The following is a 20,310-nucleotide window of genomic DNA, read 5'->3' as shown; positions in this document are numbered from 1 at the left end:
GTCAAGGAAGGAATCAGGGACTAGGAAAAGTGGAAAGTTTGCCTAACAGTGAGAAAGTTTTGGCACTCCTATTTGTTCAGTTCTAAAATGTGGGTATTGTTGGGGCTTCTAATTTGAATCTAACCTGAGATTCAGGCATTTCTAGCTATATATGACCAAGTAGTAGGATGAGTTCACTAGAAGCCTATTTTCAGGAGAGCAGTCAGTTAAAATGAAGAAAAAACACAGGTTGGGGAGGTTACCTCATTAGTGATAACAACGTTTTTTAATCAGAGGAGTGATTTGGAACACACTGTACATAGTTCAGTGTGTTTATCTTAGATTTATCTCTGGGTCAACTCTTGTTGGACCTGTATTAGAATCATTTAGTGAAGAAAAGGTGGGTGTCATTAGGAAAAGAGCCATTTATTCAAATGTTCTGTTTGACATTAGGGCACTGGAAAGACTACAGTATCAATAGATATTCAAAAACAGGCCAGGCGTGGTGGCTCACGCCTGTAATCCCAGCACTTTGGGAGGCTGAGGCGGATAGATTGCCTGAGCTCAGGAGTTCAAGACCAGCCTGGGCAACACGGTGAAACCTTATCTCTACTAAAATACAAAACATTCGCCGGGCATGGCGGGGTGTGCCTGTAATCCCAGCTACTCCGGAGGCTGAGACAGGAGAATTGCTTGAACCTGGGAGGCAGAGGTTTCTGTGAGCTGAGATTGTACCATTGCACTCCAGCCTGAGTGACAGAGGGAGACTCCATCTCAAAAAAAAAAAAAAAAAAAAAAAAAAAAAAAAAAAAAAAAAAAAAAAAGAAGAAGAAGAAAAAGAAAAAGAGTATAGTGAAAAAATGCCCTCAAAAATTCGGAAGCCTAAATGAAAGAGGCCAATACACATCAAATAAACTGAAATGGTATTCTAGAGTCTCCTTTTCCTGAAGCCCTAGATGGGGATAATTTTGTGGATGATTATTATCAAACTTTCAAGGAACAATTCATTTCTTCTCTACACAAATTGTTCCAGAAAAAAAAGAACAAACGTTGCCCAACTTACTGTATGAGGTAGGTATAATTTTGATTTCAGAACCAGAAAAAGATAATAGTAATAGACACTATAGTACCATTTCACTTACGATTGTGACTAAAACGTTCTAAATGAGGTGTTAATTCTTCAAATCTAACAATGTATTAAAAGTATTTTATAATCCTGTAGCATTTACCCTACAAATACAAGGAAGGGTTGGCATTAGAAAATTGTTCTAATTTATTACATTAATAGGTAAATAGTAAAAAGCCACATGATTGTCTCTATAGATGCAGAAAAAGCATTTGATAATATTCAACATCTATCGATGATGATTTTTTTAAAAAAATTAAGACTAGTAGGAAAGCATTTTTTTAACCTGCGAAAGGCTATATATCACAAATCTGTATCAAGCATAAAACCCTAATAGAGGAAATTTAGATTTATTCTCTTTGAGATCAGTAACAAGACAGAAATTCTTATTACTATTTAATGTTATAGTGGAGATCCTGGAAAATACTTTGGGATAAAGAGGACTGAGAGATATAAGCATTGGAAAGAAAGATATAAAATTGTCATTATTTGCAGATTATGTTATCAGAACAAAGAAAGATTAATTAAAAACTATGAGAACTAATAAGAGTTCAGCAAGGTTGTTAGAAACAAGGTAACTTAGAAACACCAGCAACATTTCTCTCTGTCAGCGATAACCAACTAGAAAATGTGGTAAAGATATACTACTCATAATAGCAATAAATACCGCATATATCTAGGGATTAACAACCAAAAATACACAAAACCTAAATGAACACATTAAAAAATCTTATGTAGATTTTCTGATCTAAAAATAATATAGAAAAGCATCTGAACAAATGCAGATGTTGCAGGAGAACTGATTTCAGGACTGCCATGGATACCAAAATCTGAGGATGCTCAAGGCCCTTATATAAAGTGGCATAGTATTTACACGTAACCTAAGCACATCCTCCTGTATATTTCAAATCTTCTCTAGATTACTTATAATACCTAATACAGCGTAAATGCTATGTAAATAGTTGTTATATTGTATTGCTTAGGGAATAATGACAAGAATAAGAGCACACACTTGTGCAGTATAGATGCAGCTATTCCTTTTTTTCCCAAATATTTTTCATCTACAGTTAGTTGAATCCACAGATGTGAAACCCATGAATACAGAGGGCCAACTGTAGTATCAAGTACTTATATTTCTCCCAAATTAATTTGTAAGTTCAATATGATCCCACAGTTGAATTCTTTAAGAACTCAATAAACTTATTCTAAAGATCTCCAAAAAGCTAAGTCAATTTTGAAAAGAAAGAGTAAGTAGAGAGACATATTAATTAAGTCATTAAGTGGGGGACTGATGGCCTTAGGGCTTCGGAATATAGTTTATTTTTTGAAAACATTGTCCAAAATTTTATTGTATTTAAATCTTGTGAATAGTTTAGAAATTCTATTGTTGCGTTAAATGTATTTTCATATTTTAAGTTTTCCAAATGTTTTATGCGATTTGCTTTGAAACGTCCTTAAGAATAGAGAAATCCTAAATTTTTAGGAATTATCTGAAGCCATAAAGGCCTTTATGTATTTTATATGTAAATATATTGTTTTATGGATATTTGTTTTCTGGCCAGTATAATAGATAACTTTTGATTAAAGTTGGGAGTCTCAGGTTTATAAGGTGACCACTGTTTGTTTTGTTTGGAGAAAACCAAGAAGAAATTAGGTGATATACTAAAGAATTTCTCAGTTTGGATCTGCCTATCCTGATAGTTCTTCTCCTCTTTAGCCTAAATATCTTGTTTGCATAGAAAATTATCAAAACAATCAATATGTCAAACCAAACACTCTAGCAGTTTACTATAATACATTCATTGTGTTTTCTTTTTTTAACTTTACTTTGAAATAATAGTTACTGAAAAAGCTGAATGAATATATGAAAAGGAGTTTACATATACTATTCTCCCAGATTTCTCTAATGTTAAAAACTTTACCATAGTATAATGATTAAATCCAGGAAATTAATATTGGCACAATACTATTAATTTAACTACAGAATGTATTAGAATTTCACCAGTTTTTCCTCCTAATGTCCTTTTTGTGTTTCAGGATCCAGTCAAGGATCCCATGGTTCCATTTGTGCATTTAGTTGTTACATCTCCTTAGTCTCCTGCGATCTGTGACTCTCGTCTGATTTGTCATTATGACCTTGACAATTTTGAAAGTATTGGTTAGTTGTTTTATAGAATGTTTCTCAGAATAGGTTTGTCTGACGTTTTCCTTAGTTACATTAGAAGTCTGTTTTTGGTAAGAATACTGCAGAAGTCATGTGTCCTTATCAGTGTATCAGACTGGGGTCCAGCATGTCAACAAGTCCTATTACTGGTGACGTTAACCTTGATCACTTGGCTAAGGTAATGCTGCTGAGTTTCTTCACTCTACAGTTGTTATGTTTCCTTTTGTAATTTACAAATAGCATGAGATATTTGGAGACTATGTTAATGTCCTGTATCTCCTCAAACTTTTGCCTACTGGTTTTGGAATTTATTGTTGGATGTTGCCTGTAATGATTATTACTGTGGTTGCTTAATGGTAATGTTGTATTTCCCTGATTCCTTCTTCATTTATTAATTGAAATTTTTCTGTAAGGAAGAGCCATTATTTCTCCCTCCATTTATTTATTTAACTATTTATTTATATCAGTATGGGCTCGTGGGTATTTCTTTCCTTCTATGGGTTCTATTACTCTCTTTTAATTTTAAAGTATGAATAAAAGATTATAAGTTTAAAAAGTACCTGCAAGTACAAAATAAGAGACACATTTCTTTCATGAAATTGAGCTTAAGGTGCTAATTACGGAGTGCCACCATCAATAGCTAAAGGCACGTGGCAAAATTGCTCATTTCCCAGCCTATGTGATAGTTGTTAGTACCATGCTTGGGACCAATGAAGTAAAGGAACAAGAAAAAGGTGCCATTTGGCAATAGTGCTATTGGTAGACACAAAGCCATCATGAAAGATGTTTATACAAACAGTGGAATTCCAAAGACTAATAAGTAAAAAAGCATTTCCTGTGAATTTATGAATAAACAGATATTAGTATTACTCAGTTGATAACACTGATTGGAATTATTGAAAAGAAATGCTTGGAAGCACATCATTTATTTTGTAAAGAAGTACCAAATAAAACTCCTGCACGTGAAGTATTGAAAGCGATAAAAAATTGAAACTCTGAAACTAATAAAATATTACAGCTCTGTTGGGATCTGTGTTCTGGTTGTGTGGCTGCAATAACAGAAAAGTGTAACATTGTATTTGTCAATAAAAGAAAGGAAACAGGTATAGATTTAAAGGATAATTGTACTCTGGAAGCACAATTTAAATGTATCAAACCATCCAGACTAGTGGCAAGGAAGATTTCATCAGGAAAAAAAACGATACACATCCTGCCATTTGCTACCACTTACCTGTGTGAACAGAGTTTCTTATTGATGGTGGCATCCAAAGAATTTGAAGAGATAGATCATGATTTAAAAGGCTTGAGTAGACATTTTAAGTGTACAATCTGTTTTAAAATAAATATCTCAAAGAAGCAAGCTCAAGTTTCTCACTGAAAATTTAGAAAAATATTTGGAATATTTATATAAATTCAATATTTAGTGCTTTTCATAATACTTTGTATTTTAATTAAAAAAAATAATACATTTTCCCACAAAGCTTATATAGCCATTCTAGAATCCCCTTGAGTTTGTCCCCATGTTGAAACAATGCAAAAAGTTGGGGAACATTGGCTTTTGAGTCTGGAACCCAGCCCTCTGGTCTTGAGAGCAGAGGTGAAGACCTCTCTTTATGAATTTGTGAGTAACCTTGGACACTTGCATCGAGTAGGAGAAAAAACAGATGCAATGATGTTAACCACTGTGGACTCTAGACCTTTCCTCAGTTTTCTAGTGGTAGAGGGAACCCCGGTGATGACTGAAATTTACCTTCCCTTTTATAGGTTGGTCACTGTGGGGGACTGAGTGAGCAGACTTAATTTGATTTAGGTAAATGAACATGACATTTCTTACAGCTGACTGTAAAATGCAGTAACACTACATTGTCATGGTGGCATGAGAAAAAGTGCAGGTGGATTGCAGGGCACCAGGAAGTCAAGTACTCTGGTGACAATGGTGATTTTACAGATGATGGAGCCAACTGGCTTCTCTGGACAGGTATGAAGACCATGTAGGAGAGAAAGATAAATTGAAAACTGTGAATATCTCATTGAGAGCAAAGTGGACAATCAGCAAGACTTCATGGCAGAAGGAATCCCTCATTTCTTGCAGTTCCAGGGAAGAAATAAATGAAAATGGAGCTTAGTACTTCCTGCTTAAGTGCTACAGTTGTGTAGGACTGATTAATCACTTAATCTGCCAGGTTTGTTATGCCGAAGTCAGGGGGCTGATGGGGAAGGAGTCAACTCTGAGACACCACATGGGGACATTTGATCAGACATATATATATGAGTTGAGAACTTTGAACCTTCATATGTCCTTGAGGCTCCATTGACAACTGAGGTAGACAATCACTGTCCTTTCCCACTGCATGTGAAGCATTTCAGTGTCTGCACCTGAGCCAAGTTGCCTCACAGGCTAATGCGAGTTCTCCTCATGACCCCCATAGAGTCCTGACAGGGAATTTGGAAGGCTACTGTGAAAGGAAATGGCCTAAACTCCAGAAAAGTTAAAGAAACTTGTCAACTGGGTGTTGTTCACGGAAATATATTGTAAATGTGTTCAACCAAGATTGGACTGAATTTGTCAATAAGGGTGGGCCCATCAAGGATTTGGGATGCAATGAATTGACTTGAGTACCTGCAGGTGATGTTAGTTTATTCTCTGCTAGGTTGACTAATGGAAGCTTAGATATGGTGGTGGTTTACAATAAGTAAGGCTGAAATACTATCATTTCTTTGACATAATGTAATGATCCTTAAAGTTGGAGCTTTAAAAAACACTGATGCTTGAGTGACTCCCTGGAGATTCTTATTTAAGTGGTTTGTGTTGCCATGTGGGCAGAGGGATTTAAAGAATCCTCAGGTGATTTTCACATGTTGCTAAGGTTGAGTGATTTCTGTACAGGAAACTCAGGGATGAGGATGCTGGAGTACATCTATTATGTACAGTCCACACAGCTGTCCATTAATCACACACCTCAGGATGACCCAGGGACTAAGAAGAAATGTATTCGCGAGGGGCACACTGGCATCCAGGAGAGCTCACTGGACTTCCCTCTCTAGGCTGGAGGTGATGGTGTGGGTGCTGCAGCAGGTTTGCAGCTCTGATGGGAATGAACAGGATTGCAGAGTGGAAGAGGCCAGATGGTGGCACCTCTCATCAAAAGCAAGGTGAGTGAAATGATCACAGTTAACCACAGGGGCAGGATACTAACTAGAGTATTTGAACTTCAGGATCCTGTGGCAATGACAAATTCATCTCAGGGTCTGTAGAAAAGAAATACATGGAAAAGCTTCTAAGGTGCTGCTTAACACATATGGGAGGAAGGTTTTTAGGTCTGGTGTACAGAAAAGAACTCAAATTGCTGTAGTGGAAATGAACGGCTTTTAACCCAATTTCCAGGTCTAAGGAAGATCGAAGCCCTGGATTCCTAAGATGAAGGTCAGGTCCATTTGAGGGGGAGCTTTGCATAGTGGCATGTTATGGTCTGAATCGTGTCCCCTCTTAATTCATACGTTGATGCCCTAACCCCCAATGTGACTACTTGGAAATAGGGCCTTTCAAGGGGTAATTAAGGTAAAATGAGGTTATAAGAGTGGATCCCTAATCCAATATGACTTCATAATGCGAGGAAGAGACACCAGGGATGCACACAGGATCATGTGACAACAGAGAGAAGGTGGCCACCTGTGAGCCAAGGAGAGAGCCCTTAGGAGATACCAAACCTGTCAACACCTTGATCTTGGACTTCCAGCCTCCAGAACAGTGAGAAATGAAGTTCTGTTCTTTAAGCCACCCAGCCTGTGACATTTTGTTATGGCAGCCTGAGCAGACTAATACGTGGTGACTGGAATATAGTAAGAATCTTTCCCCAAGCCTTCCCCAGACATACCATTTATCAGGGCTGGGAGAGCAAAATAGTATCTGAGGGTTTCAGATACTGCTTCTGTATTGATGGAAATCTCCAGGGGCAAAAAAATGCCACAGTGGTCCATCCATCACAGCAAAGGATTATATAGCAGAGGAGACAGATGGACTCTGGGTCTGATTTTGCCTGAAGAGGCAGTCTGAGATTATTTCTTTGGGCGCAAAATGTACAGTGCAACAAGATAAATTTAGTGACCGGCAGCATGTCCACACTGGGTTCCTTCTTATACAGTGGAAGTTGTTATGGAGAGAGGGTCAAGGGGAAGCCCCTAGAATTTCTCCTGACCCTCTGCCAAGATGATAAACCAGAAACCCAAAGTAAAACTCCATCCCTGGGGGAGTGACTAGAGTTAGTGTCACCATCACAGACTTGAAAGATATTAGGGTATTAATTTCATATCTCCACTTAATTTGCCTTTTTGCTGGTACAGATACTACATAGGTTGTGGAGAATGCCAGTAAATCATTATGATTTTTTTTTCTTTTTTTTTTGGTTATTTTATTTTATTTTAGATTCAAGGAGCACACGTGCAGGTTTGTTACCTGGGCATATTGCAGAATGGTGAGGCATGGCTTCTGGTGTATCCATCACCCACACAGTGAACGTCGTACCCAGTCGGTGATTTTTCGGCTTTTGCCCTTCTCCCACCCCACTCCACTGTGGAATTGTCAGTGTCTGTTATTTTCATCTTTATGCCCACAATGTACCCATTGTTTAGCTCCCGTTTATAAATGAGAGCATGCAGTGTTTAATTTTATATAGAAGGGCAGAAAGGGATCACCTTACTGGCTGGGCTGATTGATCTTAATTGCTCAGGGGAAAACTGGATCGCTGCTACTCAATAGAAGTAAATAGGACAATGTCTGGAGCCCAGGAGTTCCCCAGGAGCATGTCTTATTATTCCAGGGAATCTCTTGCTTCTTTCATGTCTGGTAGTTTCAGTCAATGGAAAATTGAAGCACCCAATAAAAATGAGCACTGAGGACCTGGATTGCGCAGAAATGGAGGCTTGACTCAACTGTAAAGTGAAGAACAGCATCCAGCAGAGGTGCTGGCAGAGGGTGAGGGAAACATGGGATGGGTGGTAGAACAAGGCAGCTGTGATTACCAAACTTGGCTTTGGTGAGTAACTATAGAATCAAGGAGTCTCGATGTTCTATTTAACTGTTTCCTCCCTATCCCTGCCTTTTTCTCTAACCACCTTACATGAGTAACACTGGGAGTGGCTTTTAAAAGTTTCACATAGGAGTATGATTACATTGACCTAATGTGATGATTCAGAATTTCACCTGTGAGAGGGAACACAAATGTCTTACCCCAGAAAGAATATGGACCTGAGGGGCAAGAGGCATGGACTATGCTGGATAATCTCCAGTTACCCTTCCAAATCCACTCTCCATGCTTCTCTCCTGGCTGTCTGCCCAGGAAGCTGACCTGCATCTGTGGGCTTCCTTGCCTTCTGGCTTCTGGTTGCCCTTGGCTTCTGAGTTTGGCCAAGCGGGAGTAGTGAAAGGCACTTGGAGAATGGGAAGTGTCATGTCAGGTTCAAATCAGCGTACTTGTGCTAACTTGAATGGGAGTAGGGGTGAGGGAAAGAGGTTTCACAGTGACTCAGTGGCCAATTAGGTGCTTACAAATTCATGGCTTATTGCAAGGCTTTCATACACTAGCAATCATGCAAATATATTTTGCAGGGTGTTAGAGAGAGGTGGTTGTCATTGCTCTTTTCCCGGTAGGGCTCCTGATGGCGATGCCAGATAGAAAAGAGGACTGAGTTCTCATGAGCAGAGCTTCTACAGGCATCTCGCCATGCCAGTTTCTTTGTGGTTTTTATGGCCCTGTGCAGGAGTGTCTGTAGTCATGATCTCAGCAGCTTTTGCCTTTGCTTTCTTGTCCAGTCTTGGGAGTGCCTGACCACAGCAGGTATATATAACATTATCCCCTCAGATGCATATGTTTATCACTTTGAGGGGTCAGCAATTTCACTGCAGGCTGAGTCACTTGTCACAGGTGACTCCATTTTAAAACATCTAGGATCACAAAACGTTATACATTATTTATATATTAGGAAGAAAATGAGGTCAGGGTATTTACAGTTAGGTGCTACATCATGACATTTCAGTCTGCACAGGTGATGGTGGCTCCATAAGATTGTAACGCCATATTTTTACTATATTCTTTCTATGTTTAGATATGTTTAAATACACAAATCATTACTATTCTGTTACATTTGCCTGAAGTATTCAGTATAGTATCATGCTGCACAGGTTTGTACAGGAGCAATAGACTGTACAATATAGCCTAGGTGTGTAGTAGGCTGTGCCACCTAGATTTGCGTAAATTCACTCTATGATGTTTGCACTATGAAACGTCATTAAGCCATGCATGACTGTATTCCCTGGTTCCTTTCCTATGGGGTCACTGCAGGCTATTTTTCTTGAGAAGGTCACAGCTCCTATTAGGTAGCCTTGTTCACAAAGTTCTCTCTCTCTCTGGGTTCTAATAACCTCCTCTTGTCCTTTCAGGCCTAGAGATGGCGAGAGGTATGCCCCACTTTTAGTAGCCAGAGGTTCTGTACTATGCCTTGGGATTTCCCTGTACTCTACCCATATCTTTATAAATAACTCCTTCATTACATTTACCTCCAATTACCACATTTGAACGTGTCATCTGTTTTTTGTTAGGACCCCAATTGACACAGCATGGCTCCCAAGTTGGTCCAAACAGACTAGAAAGACTTTAATAGATGTCGGGGAGCCATTCCTTTTTTCTACAAGATGTGAATGACTGAGCACACAGTTCTGACTGACACGGGCAGCCCTCTTATGACCTTGGAGAAACCTGGCCTTAAGTTATGAATTAAACTTAACGCCAGAGATAATTTTTTAAAATGCTGGTCCTTGCTCACCTCATAGAATTATCAGGTCAGCAACTCTGATAATTAATAATTCTGGACTTCCAATTATGTAACCTAGTAAATATTTTTGTTGTTTTAGCCACTTTGAATAGGATTTTTCAAGTTTTGAAGCTGAAAATAACTTAAATTGATAGACTCTTATAAGTATACATATGAGGTCAAGGTTAAACACATTAACATTTTTAATAACCCCTACAAAATTGCTTTCCAAAAAGTCTGCAATGATTCACACGGACATTCATGTGGTGAATGAATCTATTTTCTCACACTATGGCTTGCCATCTTTTTAATTTGTGCCTTCCTGATGGGTGGAAACTGAATCTCAGTATTACTTTGATTTGCATCTTGCTAATTACCAGTGTGGTTTACTGTAATTACTTATATTTATTGGACATTTATATTTTCTACTCAGTGAAATACTTTTTACATTGATTGCTCATTTTCCTATGAAATTATTTGCACTTTTCCTGCTGCTTAGTAAGAATTATTTACAAACTATGGATATTAATTATTTGTTAGATGTGTTGCAGATATCTTATCTTGGGTAGTCTGTCTCTTAAAGTTCATTTCATGATGTGTTTTGTCCAAATTTCTAAAATTTGGGTGACATTCAATTTATCATATTTTTTTTTTTCATGGATTTTGCACTTTGTGTGATTTGGGGCAAAGAAGGCTAAGGGTTCTCTGTCATTTGGTTCTTTGTCTAGGAATTTTAAACGCTAGGCATTTAACCTAGACCCCTTCCTCAGGTCTGAGCATCAGTTAGGCAGAGAACCCGTCACCCCCGACTCATATCTGGAGATAAGTCCCGTAAAAGCCCTCCTTTGAGACCCTAGGTTCTTTTGTTCCCTTTTGTTTCCTTCCTGTAGTTGTTACTATCCGGGATACCACATCAATCCCTTAATCTTCTTTGGCCTTCCAACACATGTGTATCTAGTTCCTTTTATTCAATTCCCTTTGTTTGCAATTCCTAGCATGGATTCTGCTTTCAGAGGGATCCCAATTGGAAACTCAGGCTTAAGGGATTTGGGGTGTCAAATGATGGGGATTTTGGATGCTGTTTTGTGATGAACATCCCAAGAAAGGAAATATGTTGACTGATGTGTAATGGAGGGGATCTTTAACAGGGCAGAGGAGACTCAAGTGAGGTGGCATTGGCTCAGGTTGACTTCAAACATAAGTGCACCTGACATTACCATACTCTCTCCTGGGGTCACAGAAACACTGGAAGCCATAAGCGATAGAATTGGGGCTATGGCAGGAAAGGATCGTGTTCTTCCAAGGCCAAAAAGGAGATGAGGGTGAAAAGTAAGAGATATTGAGTCAGGAGACTCTTTGCAGGGCTGGGAAGAGGGGCTCATGGACGAGCTTATCTGGAAGGTTCTGTCTCATTCTTTGTGCTTTTCTTCCTTACAGATGGGTAAACCTGAAGCTGTTAGTGCTTCAGGTCTGTCTCCTAAAACTCACTTCACTCTAGTAGTTAACTTGTACCTCAGTACATGTTTAGGCTTGGCTACAGAAAATAGGATGGGGTATACAAATAAGATATAAAAATAACAATTACCACTGAGCAGGAACCTAGAAATGTCCTGCATTAATAGGGCAGAGGGTGGGGGATAAGTTGGCATCTGGGGCTCAGATTTGGGGGAAATCACTGCCCACCTCTTTACTTCCTTAGGCAGTTCTGGAGTCCACTGCATTTTGAGGGTGCCTGAGACCAGGACTGCCTCAGTTAAAAGACCAGTCTACATAGTCCCTGTGGCTCCCCATGTGGATGGAGCTGAAAGAGTGTTAGGTAGGGGAGCTCTACTGCCTGGCTCTCCATTCAGGTGTGGCCTTAGGTGGGGTAGTTGAGAAATGCCATAGGGACCTTGCCTGAGACGTGTGGCTAATTTGGCCCTTACAGGATGCCTTTAGCCTGACTGCAGAGGGCAAGGCTCCCAGTCCCAGGAGATGGAATCCCTGACATGAGAGTGCCTGGCATTTCCAGTTCTAGCTCCAGAATGACATGAAAGGAGAACTGAACTCCAGGGAAGTCCCTTAGTTTCCTCTTTATGAGAAACCTAGGATCTGTCATCAACCTCATTTCCTTGTGGTTGATTTTGTGTGGGTTGGCTCAACACTTATTTCTCAGGGAGCCCGGATGGGTCATACTTGTGCTAATTCTGTGATTTCTTCCTCCGAGCCTCACAGGATCTTCTGGTAGGAGGAGCTGGTTTTCTTTCATGTCATACGTTTCTCATGTCCCACCCAGGAAGCTGGGGCCTCCCTCTGTGCTCATCCAGATAAATGATCCAGGCTCTGTTAGAGCCCATCACTGCCCTTGGAAGCTGCTGGAGCCACGTTTCGGTCCCCTGAACTGTAGATAAAGGCCCTTTCTTGCCAGGTATAGTCAATAGCTGGAAAGCCTCTTCTCCGGCCCTCTGGAGTCTTTCCTCTCGTCTGTGCTTTGGGGTTTAACGAAGGGAAGGGCCATATCAGGCTGGCTCTGTGCCTTGTCCTGTGTGGGGCTGCTTGTCACTGGGGAGTTGCTGGGATCCTAGCAGATTGGCCCTGGCATGCCCTCCCCTGCTCCTAGGCAAAAACAATGCCGAAGAAGGGGTGGAGGCTTCAGAGAAGAGGAGGCATGGGCATCAGGTGTCTGTGGGTTATTCAAAGTCAAATTTTATGCCTGACCTTCAGACTCCTAGGGGAGACACTATCATACTCTCTGGATCTCCAGGTGGAGGAAAATTCTACCTGCTCTCCCTTTGCTGATGCTTCCTTCAAGTTTTGTCCCAGATGTGGCTCAGAACTTCTGACCAGAGCTTCATATCAGGCTAGGTCTCCCAGCTCCCTGTCTAGAATGAGGGCCTGAGGAGCTAGTGTCCTGGAAGGTCTTGGAAACATCTCCATAGGAGAGGTTCATCTCTCCTATGTCTGCCTTCACAGGTGCTGAGACAACCACACCATGAGAGGCACTCCAGGAAACCCTGCCGGTGGAGGAAGGGTCGTCTATCAGTCAAGTGAATCATGTGCTGTTGGGATGGGGCTCTGGAGGCTTAGACCGTCTGCACTCATGCTATCTCCTGTGGAAGCCCCATCCTTCTCTCTCCTCTCTGTGCACTGCCCTTCCCACCTGGTGCTGCTCACCTACCACTGGACCCTGGGCTTCCGGAGTGTGGGAGCTATTGCTTAGTCACTGCTCCAGCTCCAGTCCCCAACATCGGGCCAAGCACAGAATAGGCACAAAAGAGGGTAGCTGAGCCTTGGCACACAGGTTCTGTGAGACTGCCCATTGCCCTCTGTCTTGATAGTTTGCCCTCTTAACCCAGTGACTTCCCTTGGTAGCCCTTGCCTTCCTCACCAGAGCTCACAACTTCACTAGAAAGAAAGGCTGGGCTGGTGGGTGATGTGAGTGTTGCCAATTTGGGGATGAAAACCCCACACCTTCCTTACATAATGGCCTGGGTTAGATACTTTTCTCCTGGGTCTAGTAAAGCAGCCTTGATTATAATATTTCTTCATTTTTTTCCCTATCCCAAAATCAGTGCGTACACCTATTACTGGGACTATTAATGATTTGAATCAGCAAGTGTGGACCCTTCAGGGTCAGATCCTTGTGGCAGTTCCACGAAGTGACAGTGTGACCCCAGGTGAGTGGTCACCCTGTGTCTGCCCCACTGTTTGCACTGCTGTGACTGGGAAGCTGGCACCAGCCTTTTGTAAGAGTGTGACTTTACAATGGGGCCTACCTAGAGTGGGGAGAATTTCACACCTAATAGGGAAGAGAAGTCAGGGAGAACTTTGTGTTCCACTAAGATGAAGAAGCCAGAGATGGTGGAGGAGACTCCTAGGGAATAGGAAAGCTGCTTTCAGTCATCTGAAGCCCTGTCTTATGGAAGAGGAGTAGCTTGTTCTCATGACTTCAAAGTGTCCTAAAATGACTAAATGGGCAAATGCCACAGAAAGGCAGGTTTCAGCATCACATTGGGAAAAACTTGCAAAAAGGACCGAGCTCTCCAAGAATCAGAGGGGCTACTTGGTGTAGGAGCTCCCCGTCTCCACGTGCTCAAGCAGAGGTGTGAGAATCTCAAGAGCATACTCTGCTGTCTGCCTAGCTCTCTGTGTTTGCTTATTTACTAGGGCACTGATTGGCACATGGTATGAATGAATGAATGAATGAAAGAAGAATGAATATGGAGGTTGGCCATTTGGTGGGTCTAGTTGGGATTACACTCTTCGGCTGTCTTCCAGATCCACTTGAGGATACTGCCGTGCTAAATCAAATAATATTTTCTGACTTCAAAAGGAAACAGATACCATCTCTCCTCTTATCTTTACAGTCACTGTCGCTGTTATCACATGCAAGTATCCAGAGGCTCTTGACCAAAGCAGAGGGGATCCCATTTATTTGGGAATCCGGAATCCAGAAATGTGTTTTTGTTGTGAGGAGGTTGGAGGACAGCCCACGTTGCAGCTAAAAGTGAGTAACTAAGAAAATATTTAAAAAGCCTTCTCTTTTAGAAGTGTTTGGTTGAATACCTAATTTTAGTATTAAAAAAGAAATAGTCTCATTTTCCTAAGCGTATTTATTCCCAGCCTCTTTTAAGTTATGTGCATGCAATACACTTTTCTTTATATCCTGGCTGTCAGTAGTTGAGGTCCTCGTCTTGCCTTTTTTTTTTTTCAAGCCAAACTGTATCTAGCTTTATTAAATATACTTTCCATAAACAATCATAGTATTTCAGGCAGGATATGGGCAGACAGTCCTTAACAGTATACAGCAACCTTCAAACTCCCATCTTCAATGGACTACCAAAAATCAGAAAGCCACTCTAAAACTCAATGAAGTCTTCATCTGATTTTCTGAACAGGGAACGTTTAAAGTGAGGGTTGACATTTCACATTTAGCATGTTGTTTAACAACTTTTCACGAGCCAACCCTGACTTTCAGGAAGTGAAATGAAAATGGTTGCCTTTATCTGAAGATCCACAATCTAGAAACAGAACCACTGTTCTTTTGACAGGTGCCATCTCAGCGGCATCACTGGAAAGTCCAGAGTGCCTGACACACTGGTAACCAATGATTGAGGGTCAGGTCCTAACAGATGTCTGGGCTTAAGGGAGTTAAATCTATGCTGAAAGATGGAAAGGGAGAAGAGGACATAAAAACGAATTTGTTTTCTATACCACAAGGCTTTTGTGCCAAGGTGGCCATGTGTGTCAAAGTCAGAGAATCCCTCCTCCTGGGAGCCAAGAGGAACTCTCAAAACTAGAAGGGAAAGGCGTCTTCCCCACATCGATCCAGCTTTGGAGACATTCTATTAGTGACATATGCCCCTTCCCCCCAAAACTACAATGAAGTGTTCTGTGTGCTAACAGCATAGCTTAAAAAAAAGTAAAACAAAAAGCTGCATTTCTATAAAACTTGATAAAAAATAGTATTCAAACTGTACGGTCACCAGAAGTACACAGTTATCCAAAATGCACACACTACGCTTGGCATTTGCAGCAGCTTCAGCTTTCTGTGCCTGCCCTGTTTTGGCGTCTCCATTTTCTGCAGGGTTATTCCCCTCCTTGCCAGCATCAGCTTTTCCCTTTTTCCCTTTGGGTACCTTCTCTCCCTTCTTTGCAGGGGCATTTTTAGGCTTGGGCTCTGGATTTGGAGGAGCAGGTTTAGCAGACAACTTTGCGGATCCTCTCTGTGGTTCATCCTTCACCTTGGCTTACCTCCTTTAGCATCCCCTTCAGCCTTTCTCTTGGGCATGGTGGCGGCGACCCTGAGGGGATGTAGGCACTGGGTGCGGGATGCAGCGGTGTGCGGGTTTTGGTCAGTCTGGGGGCCGTTCTTGCCTTTTCTTCACACTGCTCTGTCTTTCTTAACCTTTGATATATTCTTGGCCATCATTTCTTCGAGTATATGCTCACCCTTATTTTCCTTTTGGAATTCCTATTCATCCATCATTGAAAGTTATGGATCTCACTTCAATATCTCACGATATCTCATCTAATTTTTTATACTTTCTATCCCTTCATTGCTTTTCAAAATTTTGGTGTTGCGTCTGGAAGAATTTCTTGCTTTGCTCTGCCAGCTCATGGTTACATTTTCAGTGTTGTCCCTTCTGGAAATCATCCTTCTATAGCCTTTCCTGAAATTTCAATCTTTACTGTTTCATTCCCAAGCTCTCTGGTTTGTTCTTCTTTTATTTTTTTTAATGACTGTTTGTCCTTGTTTCACAAACTTCAGTTTAATTCAATTTGATTCAACTCAAGCCAATTCAATTAAGCACATGAACAGGCACTTCCTGGCCTCCAGCACTGCGTAGATGCTTGAGATACAGCTGTGCACAGAATGCAAAGAACCCTGACCACATGGGGCTTGGATTCTAGTGAAAGGAGAGAAATGGCAAGCAATAAATGTAATAGTAGCTAAATTTGTGCTGTGTTAGAGGTCTTTACCTCTCCTAGAAAAATAAAAATGGTTAAAGCAGGATAGATAGACCAGCAGTACCAGGAACACAGGCAGGGTCAGGATGCAGTGGTGAATAGTGCAATAGGCATCATTGCCTAGGTGAGATGTTAGCAGGGAGTAGAAAGAGCTAGAGAAGTTAGTCAGCAGCTGTCTAGTAAGGGCACGTTCCAGGACCAGTGGGGGCAGTTGTGCAGGCGTGAACCGAGGAATGAGTCCAGAGAGACAAAGGCAGACATGAAAGGCTTGTCCTTTTCAAGGACTCAGCCTTGCAATCTGAGTGAAATGGGAAATACCAGAATGTTTTGAACAGAGGAATGGTGTGAAGGGGCTTAGGTCTAAAAAGGATCTCTCTGGATGCTTGTTGATCTTAGACTGTGGCGGGAAAAGGGGAAAGTCCTTCAGGAGACTATGAGGTGATCTAGGTATGATTTGATGGGCCAGGACACAGCAGCAGAGGTGGGGAGAAGTGAGTCAGATTCTGGTAGTATTTTAAGTGGAGGAAACAGGACTGTGAGTGTGATCAATAAGATCAGGACTGAGAAGGACATTTTCTACTTTGTCCTATCAGCTAAGTCACCCTTACGTTGTGCCTTTGTTCTCAGATGGGAACTAAGAATTGACCATTGCGTTTGGCAATGTGTAGGTCTTTGGGAACCTTGGCAGGAGCAGTGTTGGTGCTGTAGTAGGGGCAAAAGCCTGGATGGAGTAAGTTTAAAGAGAGAAATTACAAGAAAGAAATCAGAGACAGCAGATATAGACAGCCATTGCAAGAAGTTTTCTGCAAACGGGAACTGGCGGCGGTGGTGGGTAAGCAAAGTAGTTATTTTGTTTAAGATGGTAGAAATGACAGCATATATGCTGATGGAAATGACTAAGAAGAGCAAGCAAAATTAATGGAGCACAAGAGAGCACGGAGAACGGCTAGAGGGATGTCCTTAAGTTGCAAGTGCAGATGGGACCTTTCACCCAGTACTCCTAAAGCGGGGAGGTGCAGATGTGGGTGCCACGTGCCGGGAGCCCATGTTATGGGGTGGTTTGTACAAGTCTTCTTCTAATTACTTCAGTTTTCTCAGTGGGTAGGAAGTTGAAGGTGATGATGGAGGAGGTATGGGAGTTTCAAAGGAGAAAGCATTCTTCCATTTATGAAACAGCAAATCTCTGTTGAGTAGAATGCTGGGGGCTTTCCTCTGTGTTGAGGAATACAGTGATGAAGAAGTCTAATGATCATTCTGGGATTGATAAATAAATACGCTAAGTTTAGATAGCAGTTGGTGCTAGTGAAGAAAATAATGCAGGAATGTGATCGCAATGAGTGGGAGTGGGGGATTCCAAACCGATTTTGGCTGGGATGGAATGTCCAGTGAAGCTCTCCCCAAGGAGGTGACCCAGGTATTGGGGAGAAGCCAGTCACGGGAAGATGAGGGGCTGGTGTGAGGTGCAGGGAGAGTAAGTGCCAGGACCCTGGCTGGGAACAGCTTGGTGTCTTGGAAGGCAAAGAAGAAGACAGGTGTTGTGGGGGCAGAATGAGCATGCAGGAGGGTGGTAAGAGGGCAGGGCAGCAGGTAGGCAGGAGCTGGGTGGCATAGACCCTGTGGGCTTTGCTGAGGAGTTTCACTGTAATAACAATAGAAAATCACGCAAAAGTGTATCATAACCTTATTTATTCACTTTAGTTTAAAGTTCACTTACCTGCCTTGTGGAGAATGATTATTAGAGAACGGAGTAGGTTCAAGGAGAACATTTAAAAGGTCACCCTAATTGTCCAGGTGAGAGAATGATGGCTGGGATTGGGGTTAACGTTGTATGTGGAGTGCAAGAAGTGACTCGATTCAGGAAATATTTTGGTATTTTGGAAATAGAGTCCACAGGCCTTGCTCCTGGGTTAGATGTTAGGGGGTGGCGGGGGGAGGGGGAAAGACATGTCAAGAATGACTCCTAGGTTTCTGGTCACTCAAAGAATCAGATTAACTGGAAGCCATTAATTGGGAGAATTACTATTCTCCCTATGGGAGAAGAACTTCCCACTCAGAGTGGAATGTAGCTGAATTACAGATCATTTCTGTGTCTCTCTTGAGATCTTGAACACATGCAATTTACTTAGAAATACTTATTTTGCCTAAATATACAATGCACGTACATACAAATATACAGACATATAGAATATAGTTCCATATACAATATAGAAGGCATTTTCTGATTGCTCTATTTACTTTCTTCGTTTGATACAAATCCTTTGATTTGTTAGACCCTCTTGTGTCTTTATCATTGATATTTATCTTTCTCATGTATTTGGCAATTAGTCAGAAATTCATACCCTAACCTGGCTGTCCTTTGTCATACCAGTGGTTCTTGCAGGGTAGTGGCTCTCACTGTTGTGGTATTGGTAAGGGAGGTAATTTCCAGTTTCTTCCTTTTCCTAAGGGTCCCCTCAGCCTCTTGTGTGAGAAGAGTTCTCACTTGCTGTTCAAATGTGGCTGCTTGTTCATTAAACTCTCCCTTGTAAACTTCCTACACCATCTCTAGATTTGAGGGTGGGGGCCTGGAAGGTAAAATTTCATGTATGTTTACCCTGCTGCTCCTTCAAAATGTGTGTTTCTCCAGGCCTGCTCTAATAGATGGATACGGTTTTCTGGGACATTGGAACATCTATTGAATTATTATGAATAACCTTGAATATCTCAAACAGCTTTTGTTTCTCCTCATGGGTACTTGTTCTCACATTTCAGGAGCAGAAGATCATGGATTTGTATGGCCAACCCGAGCCTGTGAAACCCTTCCTTTTCTACCGTGTCAAGACCGGTAGGACCTCCACCCTTGAGTCTGTGGCCTTCCCAAACTGGTTCATTGCCTCTTCCACGAGAGACCAGCCCATCATCCTGACTTCAGAACTTGGGAAGTCATACAACACTGCCTTTGAATTAAATATAAAATAACTGAACTCAGCCTAGAGGTGGCAAGCTCGTCTTTGTCTTAAAGTTTCCGGTTCCCAGTGTGTTTTCCTCTACATTTTCTTAGTGTCATTTTCACACTGGTGCTGAGATGGGAGCAAGGCTGCTGTTATCATCTCATTTTATAAAGAAGAAGAAGCAATTACTTCATAGCAACTGAAGAATAGGATGTGGGCTCAGAAGCAGGAGAGCTGGGTGGTGTAAGGCTCTCCTCTCAAGCTGATGCTGTGTAGGCCACAAGACAACTGCATGAGTGACTTTAAGACTCAAAGACCAAACACTGAGCTTTCTCCTAGGGCTGGGTAGGAAGATGCTTCAGAACTCCTGTGTCTTACCCATGATGGCATGACTAGCATGGAGCTGATCTCTGTTTCTGTTTTGCTTTATTTCCTTTTGGGATGATATCATCCATAATCTTTGTATGTTGCCAGTATACCTCATTGTGTGTAATAGAACCTTTTTAGCATTAAGACCTTGTAAACAAAAATAATTCTTGTGTTAAATCATTTTTGTCCTAATTGTAATGTGTGATCTCAAAGTTAAATAAATTTTGTATATTTATATAATAATAAAGCTAAAACTGATATAAAATAAAGAGTAAACTGAAATTAGCAAGAGTAGTTGAATAAAGCCATCACAGTGGGTAAGCCTGGGACTGGGGCTTAGCTGGGGACAAAAGGGCCTTCGTTGCTGGATAGTGATGGGGTGGGGGTGAGAAATTCAGTATGTAACAGGGCTCCGCTGTTTGGCTCCTTTCTTTATGGTCGAATAGCCTTGGTTTTCCCAGCTTCCTCTAGTCTTTTCCTTTTAG

At 41.4% G+C, this 20,310-nt stretch overlaps 1 protein-coding gene across 2 annotated transcripts; it reads left to right on the top strand.

Annotated features, from left to right (window-relative positions):
* The first annotated feature begins 12,423 nt into the window (after nt 1-12,423).
* IL36G (interleukin 36 gamma) lies at nt 12,424-20,094 on the top strand. Of its 2 annotated transcripts, XM_025354557.1 has the most exons (5): nt 12,424-12,483; nt 13,029-13,102; nt 13,628-13,732; nt 14,423-14,562; nt 19,278-20,094. In XM_025354557.1, exons 2-5 carry the CDS (start codon nt 13,048-13,050, stop codon nt 19,482-19,484), a joined length of 507 nt encoding a protein of 168 aa, XP_025210342.1. In that variant the 5' UTR covers nt 12,424-12,483; nt 13,029-13,047; the 3' UTR covers nt 19,485-20,094. The 2 variants fall into 2 exon arrangements, with proteins under 2 accessions (XP_025210342.1, XP_025210343.1); XM_025354558.1 differs by lacking the exon at nt 13,628-13,732.
* Nucleotides 20,095-20,310: the final 216 nt, after the last annotated feature.

Source organism: Theropithecus gelada, chromosome 13 (assembly GCF_003255815.1).
Source record: "Theropithecus gelada isolate Dixy chromosome 13, Tgel_1.0, whole genome shotgun sequence".
Classification (NCBI taxonomy): Eukaryota; Metazoa; Chordata; class Mammalia; order Primates; family Cercopithecidae; genus Theropithecus; species Theropithecus gelada.
This window is presented reverse-complemented; position numbering and strand designations above follow the sequence as displayed.